The sequence below is a fragment of the Botryllus schlosseri genome, chromosome 10 (genome assembly GCF_051294905.1).
Source record: "Botryllus schlosseri isolate E-star chromosome 10, Bs_hap1, whole genome shotgun sequence".
Taxonomy (NCBI): domain Eukaryota; kingdom Metazoa; phylum Chordata; class Ascidiacea; order Stolidobranchia; family Styelidae; genus Botryllus; species Botryllus schlosseri.
Genome location: NC_137245.1, coordinates 24,401,535 through 24,419,891, shown reverse-complemented (window position 1 = coordinate 24,419,891; position 18,357 = coordinate 24,401,535). Strand labels below are relative to the sequence as shown.

At 39.2% G+C, this 18,357-nt stretch overlaps 3 protein-coding genes across 4 annotated transcripts in view; all 3 read right to left on the bottom strand.

Annotated features, from left to right (window-relative positions):
• LOC145448361 (uncharacterized) overlaps positions 1-18,357 on the bottom strand; it is a 230,016-nt gene that overhangs the window by 28,035 nt on the left and 183,624 nt on the right. The window lies entirely within an intron of this gene.
• The window catches only part of LOC145448356 (transmembrane protein 214-A-like), a 245,912-nt gene that overhangs the window by 43,932 nt on the left and 183,623 nt on the right, over positions 1-18,357 (bottom strand). The window lies entirely within an intron of this gene.
• LOC145447872 (uncharacterized) lies at positions 59-16,480 on the bottom strand. Of its 2 annotated transcripts, XM_080326137.1 has the most exons (11): positions 16,423-16,480; positions 16,086-16,357; positions 11,886-12,062; positions 9,630-9,842; positions 8,420-8,591; positions 5,902-7,181; positions 4,328-4,587; positions 3,337-3,411; positions 2,213-2,317; positions 2,012-2,147; positions 59-918 (listed from the first exon to the last, which is right to left on the bottom strand). In XM_080326137.1, exons 2-11 carry the CDS (start codon positions 16,184-16,186, stop codon positions 900-902), a joined length of 2,538 nt encoding a protein of 845 aa, XP_080182263.1. In that variant the 5' UTR covers positions 16,187-16,357; positions 16,423-16,480; the 3' UTR covers positions 59-899. The 2 variants fall into 2 exon arrangements, with proteins under 2 accessions (XP_080182263.1, XP_080182264.1); XM_080326138.1 differs by lacking the exons at positions 16,086-16,357; positions 16,423-16,480 and adding an exon at positions 13,505-16,056.

Here is an 18,357-nt window from a genome sequence, read left to right as displayed (position 1 = left end):
CGTGCATCGCTAGCGCCCACACCACAATCGCTAGTTATGAACAACACGAATCCACTCATTTTCACATTTATAAAATATATATTTGGACTCGATCAGTAACGTCAGCAAAAACAGACAACTTCAAAACATTTCATTCTACTCCCAAATCATCCTTCGACGGCACATATTCCGTAAGTACATGAAATCGACATTAAAGTGTGTACAGTCCAGTTACCGCACAATGGCAGTCCAGACCCGGATCAGTTTGACAATATTCGTCTCCAAACGAATTCACAGTGGGACGCAGAAATTTTGAAACATGACGAGTACCGAAAGTGTCATTTATCTCCTCCCTGTTGGAACGCTATCCAGCACCAATAACAAACATAACTATTAATTAGTACTAGTAGCTCGCGAGATCATTTGAAATAAGCATCATGTCCAAGTCCATCTTCACAGGTCATATACATTGCCATCACCGGTCTATGCTACTGAATTTCAGTGCGACCTAGTCCAATCAAATAAAATTAAAATTTCGAGTCATTTGATAACAGTAAAACAATAAGTCAAACCGCGTCATCTAACATTTCAATAACATCACGTCCTAAATCATATTCTACATAAATTACTGCGAATAACGGTTTATTAGAATAAACGGGAAGTGCAGTCTGGTGAGAAGGTATCGACAAATAAAATCTAAACTGCAACAGAAACTTTCAAGATACAGAAACGTGGACGAGATCTCCATTTGCGCAACCACAAACATATTTTCGCCGCGCCGGTACGACTGAAATCGAGAATAAAGGCGACGGACAAATTTTCAATTGACACCACACATAAAAGCGGACAAAATAACCGAGCATAGAAACGAATATTTCATAGAAAATTCTTCTTGAAGAATGGTACAAATCTTGAAAATATTATCGGGGTCCTCCGTATCTGAAAGAGAAAATGGAACATTGAAAAGAATAATAGAATACCAGTAAGAGTCATTGAATCATCTCAATGATCCACAACATGGGATATACATCAGAATGAAATCACCATGCAAAGCATATCAGAAAGGTTATAACATAAAAACGCAACAACAAAACCGACCACTCTTTCCAAGGCTCACACAACGTCTGCCCACCAATATTCACGACCAACAACCAGCACTATCCAAATTAATCCACAAGCACTCAATCAGTCGCACGCGCTCCGCTCCGCTTTTGAGCTAACAGCGCACACACTTTACACAAAGGCACACTCACAATGAGAAAAGAATGAGCAAGTGCAGTAGATTTATGCTTGAAACTGTCGGTCCTTATGAAGTAGCTTGCCAAAAATAGAGAAAAGACGTTCAACAGCAGCAATTGTATGCCGGCAGCATTGAATTTCAGTGTATACTATTCGAGTGCAAGTAACAAACCTGTTGCTTTATACCGACAATGTTGTCTACTTAGAACTTTTTAGACCGCAACCAAAATCTGATATTTGTGAACATCTAGCGATCCACCCATACTGTGCTATAAGAACTAATGTCCGTCACGCAGTTAAGCTTCAGTTTCAGATTTGAGATATATCAGCGCCAGCTTATAAAAACTGCTGACCTACTAAAAGTTTCACTTGTTTTTTAGTCGTGATGATCATCACGCCATGTCAACTTATTTGTTTCATTCGATGGTTTACGATTCACGACGAGTAGAGATCTACAACCGTAAGGCTACAAAGTAGTCTACAAGGTATAAAATTTCAAGTGATAACTTCACCAATAATGCAACCTCTACGGTACCAATGAAATGGAGTTTGCAAAAAATGTTTACTTTGTAAACAATTTTGACAATTTTTTGACCTAACGCTACAAATTTGACAAAATTTTGACTTTTTTGCAATAAAAGAATCGCCCTACTGATAACAGATAAGCGGTCAAAACATAACCACTTGATTGAATACCTGCTTCAGTAAGCTACTCCGAAAAAGTAGACGTGCTTTGCTACTGACCACTTCTCGATCCTAGTTTAGTCACACAGAACAAACTCGTTCGACTTACTTCGCTGTCCAATCCGTTCTTCCCAGTCTGTCGTGGACGGGCTGAGGTCGTAACGTTGCGCTGTTTTTCGCCGCCGCTTGAAACGTAGTTCCCGGCAGGTGAGCGTGAGCCTGTCTGCCTTTCCAGTTGCCGTAATCTACAAAGAGCGAAAGGCGTTATAGAAACCTCACCATCAAATGTCAAATCACTTGATAAACGCACTTCCTTGAGAAGGTCCCGGCAGTTGAACGCGCTGTCCAGCAGAGCCTACTTCTTTCTTCGAGGCAAAGGATGGAATGTAGTTCTTCCTAGTGGCGTACGAGTCGCCTGTGGGCAAAAGTCAGAAAACAATTGAATATTATATTTTCATAATGAAAGGAACCAGCATATTTTCGGACGACACTAATCATAGTAGAGATTTCAGAAGAACCTCATATATTAACAGTTTGGATGTCTCAATTATTCGAATTTGTCATATCTCGTGATAGGACTGTAGATAGAAAAAGTTCTTTTGAAATATCTACTAGTTGCTGACGATTACCCCTGCCGGAAATATTGAGGTTTATTTTGCAGTAGTATAGGCCTATTGAAGTTCTGTCTCTGTAAGTTGGAAAACGTAACAAATTATTCAGTGGGTGTCGGTACAATTACCCGCAACGGTTTCAAAATCGAATGAACAAGTAAAGTTCAATGGCCCGTCCTATCTTTTATGTTGTTTTCGCTTGGATACTGTATTGCTAATCACAGTGTTCCTAATTTGGATCACTGTTTAATTATTTGGGCTAGGGCTCTTCAAAAATGACTTTTTTTCTCAAATCGTACTGGCTACTTGATAAAATTGTTAGGTTACCTAATTTAAGCCTACACACAAAATTTGGTTCAATTCCAGCCAGTAACCGCTTTGCTACAGGAAAAGAAAGTTTCTATTTATTACATAAAAATAAATAACAAAAAATTTGAAAATTTTCTGTTCACCCCATGAAAGTGTTAGGCTGTCTATAGAAACGATGCTCACGAAATTTGGTTCTATTCCAACCAGTGGAAGCGGAGTTATTGCCGTCGAAAAATTTGGATTTGAATAAAATAGTATTTACGGTGACCGATTCTTTGTTTATTTATTATAGTTGTGCTCACCGTAAATACTATTTTACTCAAATCCAAATTTTGTGCCGTTAACTCTTGAAAAGAGGCACCCGAAAAGTCTTCGAGTTCAATAAATATTATTTTACAATGGATATTGTATTGAAAGCTATAATCATTTTTTGGCATTCCATTTTTCAATACATTACCGAAATTGACATAATCAAAAACCAATCAAAGCCTAATAGAGTACGAGAGCAACATACCTATGGGTTTGTATGAAGATCCGCCACCCCAAGGCGGCTGACCATGATTGGACGGTAATGGATTCACTTTTGCACCTGAAAGTGAAGAAAACATGGTGATATTACATTTGCACAGATTATATTTTGAAGACATCTGGGCTGTATTTGAAGAGAAACAAGAATGCAGACACCATCATCGTCAATCGGCATCAAAATCAACATTTCAGCCGTTTGCATCACACAACAATTCACACTAGTCGGTTGTCACATAACACTGATTGCCGTGATGCAGAAATTAGACACGGACTCAGATATACATATACAGTATACACGTCACTGCCGAATTTTCTAGTACTTATTTCAAAATCAACAACTTTTTGCAAACTTGGAAACGGGAATTGGTGAAAAACTCGTGATATTGGTCTAGTTCTGCTACACTTCAGTATGCGACACAATGATCAACGACAGTTGAGCAACGAGCATGTGAGACTTAAGCATGCAACACTTGATAATGTGACTTTTTAACCTTGAAAACTGTAACCCTAAAATTAACCCTTACTCTAGCTCAAACCTCAACCCTAATATTTATCCTAGAACTGAACCCTAACCTTACATTAATACATATTCTCGAGCATCGCATGCTCGTGTGCACAGACCATTCAAACTTCAAGCGACATGACAAGTTTCACCTCAAAACATCTATTTCTGCCAAACTAAAACTACTACCAGTTTAAAACGGATTGGCAATACAGGCTAGAATAATACTTTTAAGCAACATTCATTTTGAAAAAAAATCGCCCTACGAAAAAGTCAAGATTTTGTCAATTGTTCAATTCTAACGATATGTGCGAAAACACTCAATTTCCACACATGAGTGCAAAATTTTGTCAATTTTTTTTTTTCAATATCAAGAAAAGTCAAAATTTCGATTTTTTAGGTCAAAATCTTCAGTTTTTTAGTTAAAAAATCGCCCTACTCATCGGGTAATGCACACAACAGATCGCTTCATTACCGGGATAATATCGAGCTTGATTTAAATAATGTTCCTTCGCCGACTTCCTCGCGCTGGGTATGTTGGTCTGGCCGTTTTGCTTCGAATCCGGACTGCCAAACAGCGCCTTGCCGTCGTTCTTCGGCGGCGAAATTCTCCCAAAGAGATTGTGCGACGGGTTCCTCCCCGTGATGTCGTCGATGGTATCTAAGGGGTCGCGACCGGCCGGTCGCCAACGTCGCCTCGCCTTTGATTCCATTGGCACCGGCAGTTTGTTTGTACTGTCAGTAAAAAAAATGACTCAAAACCCGACGGGCACATCATTTCTTCTATTAAGGCACAAGTCTGCAGCGATGCTAACTGCAAACTAGAAATGGAACCACACTAACACGACTAGTCTGTCACGAATAAGGTCAGATCACTGTTGGAGGTACATAAATTTGAAACTACTTGAACTCAAGTCCTAAGCAGAAGGCACTATTAGAGTTTACAATACGAGGGAGTACATATCTCCAAGAGCGCGTTTGTGTACATTACAAGCAAGAGCCTGACCGTGTAAACACTCGATATCCTTAGGATAATTTACCTTGTCCCCCATTAAAAGATACGGTATAGGCCTATAGCCTTGAAGCAACTACTTTGGAAGTCTCATCGCACGAATTATTTCACCACAAAGTCACTATACCGAACACCTCTGGACTATTTTGTAACATACTTTATACCACTACCTGTCAATCGCCGAGTCATTTGGATATCTTGCTATCTCTCATCGTAGCGGTACAAGTACGGCGTTTTAAATTGATATCAGTTACACAATTGTATGACATATTCATGCTGAAGTAAACCCGAATATTTTCTGCCAGTCATATCATATTTCAAGATACGACTGTTGATATATAAAGTTCTATTGTAATCTCTACTAGTCGCTGACGATTAATCCTGACGAGTGTAAGCCGAAAGAATTTAGGTTTATTTCAATATGAATATAGTGTTAAATTGCATATTGAACTTCTGTACCTCCAAAGCAGGGTTGTAACCGAGTCACGAGTCAATCTCACTTTCAAGGTTTTGACTCGAGTCAAGTCGAGCTGTTTTTAAATCATCGCCGAGTCAGTGAGCAGAAGTTCGAGTCATGGTATTATGACTCGAGTCCGAGTCATTTCATTGACTGCTCAGTTTCTAGTTAAAGTTTTGTTGAAATCACGTTTTATAACTGTTTGGTGATGTCGAATGGTTCACATTTTAAATATACTAATTTTCCTCACTTCCTACAGTTTCTGTTCGCATTTTCAAGTACCAGTAGGCCTACCAATAGGTGAATTACTTTACTATTCTTCGAAATTACAATGAAATGTCGGTCTTGGCTGTCTGAGACTCGAGTCATATGACTTGGTCCGAGTCTAGCGCAATGACTCGAGTCCAAATAGATTGAGTTGAGTCGCGTCATTTCCGTATTTTGAGAAAATGACCCGAGCCAAGTCGAGTCATCAGAAAATCGTGACTCGAGTCATTACAACCCTGCCTCCAAGAGTCTGTTATGATATGGATTACGCGGATGGACGACGTTACTAGAACACAGAAGCGAAGCCGCGTACCTTTCGATAATCTTGGAATGTATGCTCGGCAAAGCCCGCGCGTTCTTCGAGTTGAATTCGTTACGATTCTGATACTTCGTTTCCGAAACGAAAGGCTTGGACTTGGTCTCAGACGGGTTGATCTGCCCCAAAGGCCGCCGGCCCACGTCCAGCCCTTTCGAATACCCGAGCTGCTTGGACGGTCGCATTCTGCCGCCTTTATTATACCCGGACAGATTCAGAATGCTTTTATTATTGTTGTTATTAGTGTCGGCGAATATGTCTCTTTTTTGCGACAGCCCACGCATTCTACCGCTGCCACGGGCTGGTTTCGATAAAGTATCGATATCGTCAAACAAAAAATCGTCATCGACCACCCCTTCGCCGGCAGTCTTAAAAATAGACGCGGGCTGGCGCTTAGTCTCAGAATTCTGAAACTGACCGGCTCGCGATTTGGCGCTGTTTTGCGGACTGCCCCTCGAAGGGGTGTAGGCGTAACCTTGTTTCTCAGCCTTAGGCGCGTAGCCCCGCTTTTCCACCTTTTTCTGATAAAAAGCGCTCTGCCTAGCACCCGACGCGTGTAACGGAAAAATTTCAGAAGACAGCAAATCGTCTAACGAATCGCCGGGGGGTAGTCTTGACTCGAGCACTCTGTTCCTTTTCGATTTCGAGTCCGTCTCAGAGTTTTTACTTTGGCGCCCGTCTGGGTTTTTCACTTCTACGGCTGGATCCAAATCGATGCCGAGATCGTGAGCTAAATTGCTCAAACTGTCGTTAGATTTTGCGCCGGACGACGCCCCGAAAATCGAACTGTCTGGCTGTTCCAACGTAGAGTACGACGATAGTCCGCCTTTGAACGGGGCCTGCGACTTTGGGGCTGGTTTTTTCGAAAATGTATCATCCCATTGTCTCGGAACTTTCTTCGAAGCCAAATTATCCTGACCGTGCGAGCGCTTGGACGGTATCGAACTAGCGTCCGACTCCTTTGCGTTAACACCTTTCGAGTGCGAGTACATGTCGGGCGCCGGCAAGTTGCCGAATCTCTTTTCCTCGTACAGCTTCACCATCGCTTCTTTGTGCGTGAGCTGAGCGCCTAGATGCTGACCGACGGAAAAATACGGGTGCCGCAACGCCTGGGCGGCCGTGGGACGCTTTTTCGGGTTCCACTGCAGCATGTCCTGCATCAGGTCTAAAGCTTCGGGGCTGGCGGTGGGGATGATGGTTTTCAGCGGTCGGGCGGAGCACTGGGGCCAGCGGAAATTCATGGTGGTCGCCAGGCGGTGGCCTTCGGGCCAGTCGGTCTGAAGTTCAACAATACTTAGCGGCGTGTACTTGAACGGATATTCGGCACTTGCCGGCCCCTAACCCTAACATAACCCCTAACTCAAATACATTCATATATATATACCAAGTGCTGTTGACGAATTCCACAGGCAGAATCCACCAGATGCCAGACTAGGACAAATAGATAACTCCATATTTTATAATTAGACCCTAATGGCCGAATTACCGAATTAGACCGAAATACCGATAATCTAATTTGCGAAGTGTTTCTCTGTTCTCATTTTAGTTCAAATCGGTTATCTGGTATTCCTGTAAATGCTACAGGGGAACAGCATAGTGCAAAATAAGTCAAGCTTACGAGAATCGACCCTAATTTGATATTAACTGATTCGAAGTTCTCGCAAAGTCAGTAATTCTAATTCTAATCGAATTTGAAAAAAAAACTGTCGCTGTCGTTCCATTTTTAATCTAATTTGGAAAAAATATGTACTAGCTATAATTCTAATTCTAGTCTAATTTGGAAAGAAGCGTGTACCGGTAGCTATAATTCTAATTCTAATCCAATTTGGAAATGCTAAAAATTCTCTAGCTGTCGAAGTCTGATTGATGTACCGGCTTCATAACAATACCAGTTATCACAATTCTAATGACAAATTCGCGCGTTAAACTCAGCGGTAATCCTTTCGACAATTTTCGTACGTTTTCGTCATGGCTATGTTGTGATGTTTTGAATTTATAAAAATACCAATAAAGAGAACGAACATAAACAGTCAGGGGGCCGCAGTTGAGAAATGTGAATCGCTACCAAAAGGTCACGAATCAATCGTAAACTATTCAAGGCCCGCAATTATGAAATCGACAACGCAAGAAGAGGAACAACAGAGATTACAGGAGTTTGCCTCAATACCGAAGGCGGCAAAGTAGTTTTCGTCTGCGCTCAAACAGAAGTAGAACTACCTCGTAAATTTCTACTCGAGCGCAAGAAGGAGCAGAGATATCTGAGCAAGTAAAAAAGCAAGTATTCGAATTCGAGGCCTAGTTTTGTCAAAAAAAGGTTAAACTGTTCTGTTCAGTAGCAGCGGAAGTAATAACCACTTGAGTCAGGCCATCTCTGGCAGTCTTGGATACAGTGTTAGTGTAGAAGGGATGCTAAATTAGCAGTCTATCAAGTGCTGTCAATAACTCAATCCCTAAGACAGCCGTATGCTTTCGATTAAACAAAACATCGTGTTAGATAGCAGTAAGAGTAATAAACCTTTGACGCCGATCCCAGAATCTGACACAGTTTAAAAATTTCGTCCAATTCCGAAGAGCCCGGAAAAAGCGGTTTTAACGTGTACAGTTCCGCCATGATACAGCCGAGAGCCCAAATATCGATCGGCGAGCTGTAATTCGTGGATCGAAGAAGCACTTCCGGTGCCCGATACCTGAAAGAGCATTATAACATTAGATAACATCGAGCCGACATCACACAGGGATAGAAATATCGGCTTTCGTGACATAGCAACATCGTAGTAGGAAGCCAGAGATGTATAATCTGCGACTGCTGAATAAAGAATACTCATACATTTCTGTCTAGTTTATTTCGTGTCCAAGAATAGCAATGACCGTAAAACTGTTCAAATAAATGATCTGAAGTAAGCTAGATCCCATATCCTTCGAAAATTTTCTGAATATATAATATTGTGGTCAACGGTGGAGGTTCTAGTTATTGGATACATTGGTATTGGTTGATGGTTGGTCCTGGATAACATATGTACAGTAGGGCTCTTCAAAAATGACTTTTTTTCTCAAATCGTACTGCCTACTTGATAAAATTGTTAGGTTACCTAATTCAAGCCTACACACCAAATTTGGTTCAATTCCAACCAGTAGCCGCATTGCTACAGGAGAAGAAAGTTTCTATTTATTATATAAAAATAAATAGCAAAAAATTTGAGAATTTTCTGTTCACTCCATGAAAGTGTTCGGTTGTGTATAGAAACGATGTTCACCAAATTTGGTTCAATTCCAACCAGTGGAAGCGGAGTTATTGCCGTTAAAAAATTTGGATTTGAATAAAATAGTATTTACGGTGGGCACCACTATAATAAATAAATAAAGAATTGGTCACGTAAATACTATTTTATTCATAATCCAAATTTTTCGACGGCCATAACTCCGCTTCCGATGGTTGGAATTGCACCAAATTTGGTGAACATCGTTTCTATACACAACCGAACACTTTCATGGGGTGAACAGAAAATTTTCAAATTTTTTGCTATTTATTTTTATTTTATTTTTATATAATAAATAGAAACTTTCTTCTCCTGTAGCAATGCGGCTACTGGTTGGAATTGAACCAAATTTGGTGTGTAGGCTTAAATTAGGTAACCTAACGATTTTATGAAGTAGCCAGTACGATTTGAGAAAAAAGTCATTGTTGAAGAGCCCTAATGTACAGCCGCAAGCCACGATCGTCTCACCATCTAGTCGATACGTATTCCGTATACGGCGGCTGGGACCGAATCTCCCGCGCCAGCCCGAAATCCGCGATTTTCACCAAATCCTGTCCCATGCATAGTAGATTCTCGGGCTTCATGTCGCGATGAAAGTAACCGTGCTTGTGCATAAACGCCAGGCCTTGCAGTACTTGAAACATGATATTGCGAATCGTGGTCTCCGGAAAGTTCTTCGACCTGCGAACGCGAAGATTTCTGAATTGTAATGTCAGTCTACACAGATTTGCAGCACAGACAGGAAAAGTACCTGATTTTGGTCCGCCCGCTTTCAAAAGTTTGAAAAAGTTCGTTATTCAGAATCAGCTACAAGTTTTTTGTAAAACGGTAAATATGCAATTTCGCAAACGTCAAAACTGAAACCATCTGTTCGATGTGATTAGCCTGATCAAATTTTTTCATGCATGTGATATCATATTTGGTTATAGGATTGTTACTATACAATGCTATTTTGAATTCTCTATTAGTTGCTGACGATTACTCTTGACGAGAGTCAGTCGAAAATATTCTGGTTCATTTCAATATGAATGCATTATTCAAACTAAAGTAAAGGCAATTCATCAATGAATTATTATTTTATTCATTTTTCAGATATTGCCATATTCAGAAGCATTACGCAAATGGGTTCTTAACCTGATCAAAACTTGATGTAGGCCTATTCTTCTTACACATCTATCGTGAAGAGAAAAATCTCTTCCACCAACCAAAACTACCTGTCTTTAAATGGTCGTATTTACCTCCATAAGCCATTTAATAACACAGTATCATAATCTTTACAATTGCACACCCATGGAAGTTTAATAGCGCAACACAAAAGGCGATAGAGCTACCTTTTGTACATATTCCTGTGTTGCGAACAACTAACATTGTATTACGTGTTTGTACGAGAGATATGTGATATTTATCCTTGTTGCTATTCATAAACATGACAATTCCAATTCAAACCAGTAAACAGTAACATAATCCTGGCATAATAATACAATTGAAACGACATTTTACTCATTGCTTTCAACGAGATAAGTTGCGACACTTAAATCAACCACTTGTTACTGATTCAATAGAGAAATTAACTCCAATATATAATCTGTTAGGGCTTGACCCTGACAGAAGTAATAAGCTATTCAATAATTGCAAAGATTACCCTTGGTATTGTTTTTCATTGACATGGAAGCTTGATTTGTAAATTGCATTTAAACTTGAGTAGGTAGGCCTACATACTGGTATTGTATTGACACGCAATAGTTCCAAGTATAAAGGAATATTTTTATGTCCACCCATATATATCTCAAGTCTTAAGCGTATATATTCTTGTGTGAAGACCAAATAAACGTCGTGACGAGTTCTGCAAAGTACCCACGGATGGATGACATTGCCCATAGAGACAAATCACAAAGTAAATATATATAAAATTCAAATAATTTGGTCCGTGGTACCTAGTATGACACAGTCTAGAAATTCCCAGAAGCACACACACATCGTAAATTCGCACTTAAAATAGGCGTGGATCTTTGGGGGTATCTTTGTGTTTTAGAAACGTCAAAATAAAGGTACCGTGCGCGGTGTAAAATATTCATAAGCGCAACTACGTAATAAATAGCCATGAAAAATTGAACAGACCATCTAGTATATTTGATTTTCACTATGCATAGCTAAATCACCATACATGACCACAGAAAGGCCGTTATATTACACTATTTCAAGGTGGAAACACGTGCAAGTCTAATCTATCGAAGCAGACAGGTCGGACAGATTTTTGACAAAACAAATTGGTCAAAAATGTGAACTGTAAAAATTTCAAAGCAATCACTACTTTGAAGTGCCAGTAAATTCATAGGTGAATCAGACTTAAAAATCGTACATTCATGTTAAGTATGTACTATTTAATTCACAACCGATATCTTCTTACACACAAGGGCAGTGCTTGAGTTGAGATGGTGACTAAAGCTTCTCAAGAACATTCGTACAACACTAATACATCTGCTATTTCAGTCAAGTATGAAGTTTTATTACAAAAATAAAACTGGGAGTGGAGTGAGACAATATATCATGGCGTCAATGTACATTGTCTGTTTTAAGTAAACATTGGATATCTTCACGGGCACACCTAATGAAAGGCATCAGGATAACACTGGGCTAAAATACGTGAGCCAGTTAACCACAATACCTCATAAATCACAGTCAATTATTGAGGATCTATATGCCTGCATCAATTGTAAGACATACCTGTCTTTCATAAGTTGATAAAGATTCTCTTTCATATATTCAAAGATGAAGTAGAGGTGATCGTGTTCGCGGATAACTTCCTTCAGCTTGATTATGTTGACGTGGTTCAGCTTTTTTAACGACCGTATTTCCCGCAAATTTATGCATTCCTGCCAGTCGTAGAATTTTTGCTTCATTCTGAAGACAATGCATGTGTCGCGACAACATGTTCAGAATGGGGAGGGGGAGTAAAGGCATATCTTGACATAACGAAAGTCTGCTAAATAAAATTAATCATCTCTACTTCTCCTTCATCGAATCGACAGAAAGCTAAATACCTACAGTAGTCGTAGATTTCTTCAGGTCACAGTAAGCCTATATCTGACATCCATTTTCATTTATCCAGTCGCAGTATTATACTATAAGAACATATTTTTTCAATTCGACAAACACACACGTAGCGTGTAATATGTTTAAACACCAGTTACACAACTTGAACGGTTGAATCAGCTCTTGAAGGAGGGATAGTTATACGATCCTGCTGTTTTTTAGGTTTACAAAGTGCTCCAATTGATTATGAAAAAATTATTCATTGAAACAAACTGGCCAAGGCATGGGACATTAGATTCAACGCAGATTGATCTGATGTTGAAGTTGAAGTTTTACCCCAATGAAACAGGATAATTGGGCAATTGGCAATTCACAAGGGTACGGTAACACATAATTACTAGGGCAAGTTTTTGCAACTATTTTTACAGCTTCCGGCAGCTTCCTAAATACTCGCAAGATATGTAGAATGCTGTTTCAAGCTGTTTGAAGGAATCTTATAGTGCAACTTTTGTCCATTTTTTTCATGCAACTTTTTGCAATATTTTGCAACTTTCTCGATTTTTCATGGAAATATTTTGGATTTTGGTGAAATACACGGCCAAGTTCGACTGAAGCACCGTAAATCAGCACCGAAGTAACGCTTTTACGGGTATCTCAGGAGCTGAGCTGGAAAAATGCAACTTCTGCAACTTTTTTTTCAAAAATAAATGCAACTTTTCACGGATTTAACTGCAACAAAAACTTGCCCTAATAATTACTAATAACTTGGGCTAAGTGGGGCCTAAGATACATTAACCAGAATATCTATGAATGGACATTGATAATTCTTATAGATAGTGACTCCAGCCATAATTTACATTTAACATTTGTGTTGTAGTTTGTCGGACAAAGCAAAATCGAGTAGCCTGAGTGATTCGATTATTATCAATAATTATGATGCCCCTACGAAAGATGTGGAAAGTTTCCTTAATGCGATCACACATAATATAACATCAGTTGTACATCACATGAAAGATATTTTAGTATTTTATCAACCACGCATACCGGTATTTCATTTTGTGATAATGCTGTGATATGTCATTTCCACTGACGCGTGTTGCTTGTACTACATGATTCGTATGCTGGGATGCGACCAATCGATGTTTCAAGGCTGCCATGGTGGCAAAATAGTATCGATTCTTGTTGATATATTCACTCTTAGCGAAAAAGGACGTAAAATTTCAGTCTGAAAACTTTTCATAATCTGCCTCCATAAATTGACTTCAAAAACAAGTTAACTGTCCACATTCTCTAAATAGCTTTCCACTCACGTCTTCACTGCCACCAATTCTCCTGTCCTTTTGTTGCGGGCAAGATATACTAAACCGAAGGCTCCATCGCCCACCTTCTCGAGGACGTCATACTTATCCATCCCTTCCTCATCAATAGAATATTGAAAAATCTCAACAATATCAATCTGATTACATTATCTACAATACATCATTACAGAAATTGCGCAAACCGTGGACAAGCCTGTAAAATGCGTGTAATATCCGATTAAGATACGCTGATTGGAATGGGTACTTATCAAAATGCTAGCATTAAATTCTCGACAACCATATGTCATATGTTAAATCTCCTTCACTGAACTCAGAGCTACTTTCCTGCCAACTTCTGAAACTACGTCACATTAATTAAATCATTAATACAGAGCTCATGTGATATGATTCAATACCCTATTTATTACCCTAATCCTCCATATGTAAAATTGCACATTCATTTGATACTAGTATTGTGACAGACAAAATCTCTATTGATTTCCAATAACACAATCCTCAATCCCAGCACTTGAATACGTTATATCGCCTCTGCGGTCATTCCCTAAACTGACAAAAATATCTTTCGCCGATTACCTGAAGCCCAGTAAAGATAACTAAGCAGGGTGCCATTAACAACAATAACATCACAACTGCAGTAAAAATGCTAATGAATCTCTAATAAAGTATAAAATAATAATATACAGTGAACATTCAGAATACAATTGAAGTTGTACCGTAGAGACATATTTTCTTTTTGTTATTATATCTAGGAGATGACGATAAATTCCTCTATTATGAACCAAGGAGATGCAAAGATACCAACAACTTAACGTCATAGCTATTCAACTGATTTGAATCGACAACAAATATCACTACACCCACCGATTCTATTCCATGTAAACCAGTTACCATTCGTTTTAAGAGTTTGCCTTAAGATGTATCAGGCATCATGATTAATTCTTTCAACAGCTATGCAGAATACATTGTAAAACTAACTAATGAAGATGAATTTGAATATTTCTTTACCAAGAGACATCAAGGAAAGTACTGCTCTAATTTTTGAGGGACACATTCAAAATCACCGTTTTCATCGATGGCATGGAAACATATAATTTGAGTGACTGAAATGCAGTTTTTCAAGTGATAAATTGAGTGACAAAGCATTACAGCAACACATTGGAGCGTTTTATTTCAGTCAAGTGACTTCGATGTCACTTTTAACACAACTACCAATCTAACCCCTTAAATAATGCTCATATTCATGGGCATCAACCCTTGTTAATCATGATAGAAGTCATGCTGATGCCCTGCACTAGTATTCACTTTTATTCACTGTTTTTATAAAAAATAAATTAAAAAAATGTGTCCATCTCACTTTCACCCTGATCAAACTTTCATTAGAACCGACCCCAATCCTATCCCTAGCCTGAACTATCTCTCATTGAAATGACCATTATCTCATCATCTGTATTTATCATTCTTACGAATTTTAAACCTAACTGAGCTCGGTATATTTGTCATTCAAGATTCAGTTTTCAGCATCTGTCATTCAGATGAACCTGACCTGAAACAAACTGGACTTGAATTGCCTGTCACTAAAATGAATGTTATTCTCATTTGTCCCTAAATGAGTCGTCACTCAGAAGAGTCTACCATGCCTGACTATTAGGGTTAGTGAATCTTCTATTAGACAAGTGCACCTGAAACCAATAGTGTAATCATAAATTAATTTTATGTGACTGGTGATCAGTTGGCCTTTCTCTTATCAATTTCTAGGACCCTGGATCAATGATTGAAAAACTACAACAGAATTTTTTACACCTATTTGGCTTACACGTACTTTTGCCGACTAACGAGTGTTTACTGTAGGACTGTTCTTGGTCTGTTCTCCCAAGACAACCCAACCCTAGCCCCAATCATTGCACAAAATACTGAAAAAGAAAACGAAGAAGCTAAATTCTCACCCACTAGAAAGAATATTTCACTATAGTGCTGTATTGGTCTTCGGTTATGTTATAATTGAATTTATCCGCTGTTATAAATACTGCTCACGGGTCTGTTATATTGCAACAAGATTATTATTTGTACATTTGGTTCACTGCATTCAGTGATATTTGCTCGTGTTTTAGAGGCCACAAAAAATAAGAGATTAAACAAGTTTAGAAATACAAATATATTTTTGTCACGGATACTGAAATTTTGTTCACATGGAATATTGTTTGATAGTATTTGTAAATAGAAATCATCAGGAATAATAATGCACAATCAAAACTTGAAGACGAAATAAAAATGTTGTGATGCTATAGATTCTACGCTAAATCTAAATCTAGTTAAGTTGATTTCAAAAATCAGGTGACATAAATCACAATAAGTAAGAACTTGATAACAACCATCATCATCACACAGATCGCAAACGGTAAATTTATCACGGACTGATCGGAATTTATAGTTTTTTTTTTTCAAAAACACAATGCCAATCTAGTGAAATTCGTACATGCAGGGAAAAGATCTGATTTGATAAAAAATATTGGTCACTTATCCAGAAATGACCAAGTAAAGAGTTTAATTAAACCACACCACGGTAGTTTCTCACTTTTTTACTGCAACCATTTCGCCAGTTTCATTGCTTCTTGCCAACGTAACCGACCCATACGTCCCATCCCCCAGAGTCTTAATTTGATGGTATCTGTTCATATTTCTACGCTCGCGGCTCCCAAAAAGCTGATGGATCAAAGGTAGTACTGTAATCGTTGATTCTTCGTCATATTTTCCGTACAAGTGATCTGGGGTTCAAGGTTATCTTTCAACCCTGGTGATCCAACATTTACCGAATCATCAATTTAAACAATCCAGTATTCTGACGATCTGTTAATGAAGAAGGTTACAGTAGATCAGCAGCCGACAGTCTTTACTCATAATTTACAACTAACACTTATTTATTCCGCATTTACTACTGGCGTTTCAGCACGACGGTTTGTTTGCTTCTGTAGTCGCGGTATCTAACGGATCGACCGCGGGTGGCAATAAAGAGCGCTCGATTATAGTTGATGACGTAACTGCCACAGTGGTCTCGACACCTTCGAAAAATTTGCAGAATGCTGTGTTGACTAAAAAAGATCATTTTCCAGTCCTACTTCCCAAAGACCCATCAGAACATCCAAATTGCAGATTTTGGGTAATTGAAGCCGTTTTGAAGTTGGACGTGTCCATTATCCTGCTGTCAAAGCTATAAATAAGGACGAATTCCCAAGAATGGGGACATTCAGACATTTTCGAATTCCTGAAAAAGGAGGACTTATGGTAACCCTAAGCAATCATATCACCAAACTTGTGTAGCACTGTATAATAAAATATCGTTTGGATGATAGCCTCCTCATCCCCCGCCGTTGCCGTTCTTACGGCGACAAAAAAGCCCAGAAAAAGACCCGACAAAAGAAAGCACTCACAAGGAATGGAAAGAAGAAAGCGCCGCGACTGTGACATTATAGATAACTAACCTACGGAGGATAGTGATCTATAGTGACATCGGGCACTCTAGGTAGGGTAGGTTAGTGATCTATAGTAGGTTAGTTGGGCTTACCGTATTTGGGAAATCTAAAAAGAGGACACTTTTTCAGAAATTTGAGACTTGCAAAACTGGAGAAGAATTCTCAAAAATCGGTGAATTTTTCCCACTTTGTGATCGGTTGACTAAAAAAAAAAGTCAACTTGTCGCTCAGAACTCAAATCGCCATTATTCACTCCGAAATACCCGCCGGAGCGTCACTTCTGTGCTAATTTACGGCATATCACTCGCATTTTGCTCTAAATGTGACCTAAATTTTCAAAAAAGAAGACAAAATCTCAAAAAAGAGGACAAAAGGGCGTCCTCCGAGGACGCTTAATTCGGACAGTTTAATTCCTCTTAATTTTGGCCAAATTAAGCGGAGAAACGATTTTGTCCAGTCATACGGAAATTCAATTGTTCGCTTAATGATCCTTAGTAAAGTCGCGCGCATTATTAAAAACGCGACGCAGTTGCGTAAACGAATTAATTGCAGCTGCGCTACGGGCTACAGTGCAGTAGTAATAACACAGATCGCATAAAACGCACATAATTTATACCAGAGGTCACCAACTCAAAACGGGTCGTGGGTATAGGGATGGGCACAATGCTGGTTCGAGTACTCGAATCTGAATCAAGTAATTATTTTAATGATTCAGGTCGAGTGGCAAAAGACGATTTTTCGAGTACTGAAATTATACGCTCCTCGCTACTGAAAGTTATTTTATCAACGAGAATTATGGTTTCGATACTTTCCACTGTGGAAGCCTTGAAACCTTGATTGGCCGTATCGCAGCATACGAAACTTGTAGTACAGCTACGACCGTTACAGGAAAAACATTTCCGAAGGCATGATCCTCCTACAACAGTGGTTCCCAACCTGTGGTACGCGTACCACTAGTGGTACGCGAAGGTCTTCCAGGTGGTACGCGAGTAGATTTCTATTTTTTTTTTAATGAAGAGAGTTATTAGTTCAGGTGGGGTTGATTTTAAGTTTTTTGAAGCCGTCGTCGTCGTGGGATGGTACGTCCGTGGTAAGGTACGTTTTTTTCTCACCACTGTGACATGTTGTGCCTACATGACCGGTCTATTCTCTGTTGATCCAGCCGACCTGCCTGTCGGGACTGGGGAGCAAAAGGAGCTCATATATATCCAGGATGACCAGACACCAAAGACGAAACACGAAGATTTTTCTCGAATAAACTGCTGGATTAGCATGGACTCCTCGTACTCGGCGCTAGCTTCTCACGCTATTATTACCCAGATGCTAATTTCCCCTTCTATACGTGGGAGTGGGAGCAAGGATTTTCATCCCTGATGA

Excerpts from the sequence above, each read along its gene's own strand:
- LOC145447872 (XM_080326137.1), bottom strand. The coding sequence starts at position 16,186 with ATGAACAGATACCATCAAATTAAGACTCTGGGGGATGGGACGTATGGG. Across the intron at positions 2,318-3,336 it reads ATCTTCATACAAACCCATAG|GCGACTCGTACGCCACTAGG; the intron begins GTATGTTGCTCT and ends TTTTGCCCACAG. Across the intron at positions 2,148-2,212 it reads GCCGGGACCTTCTCAAGGAA|ATTACGGCAACTGGAAAGGC; the intron begins GTGCGTTTATCA and ends CGCTCTTTGTAG.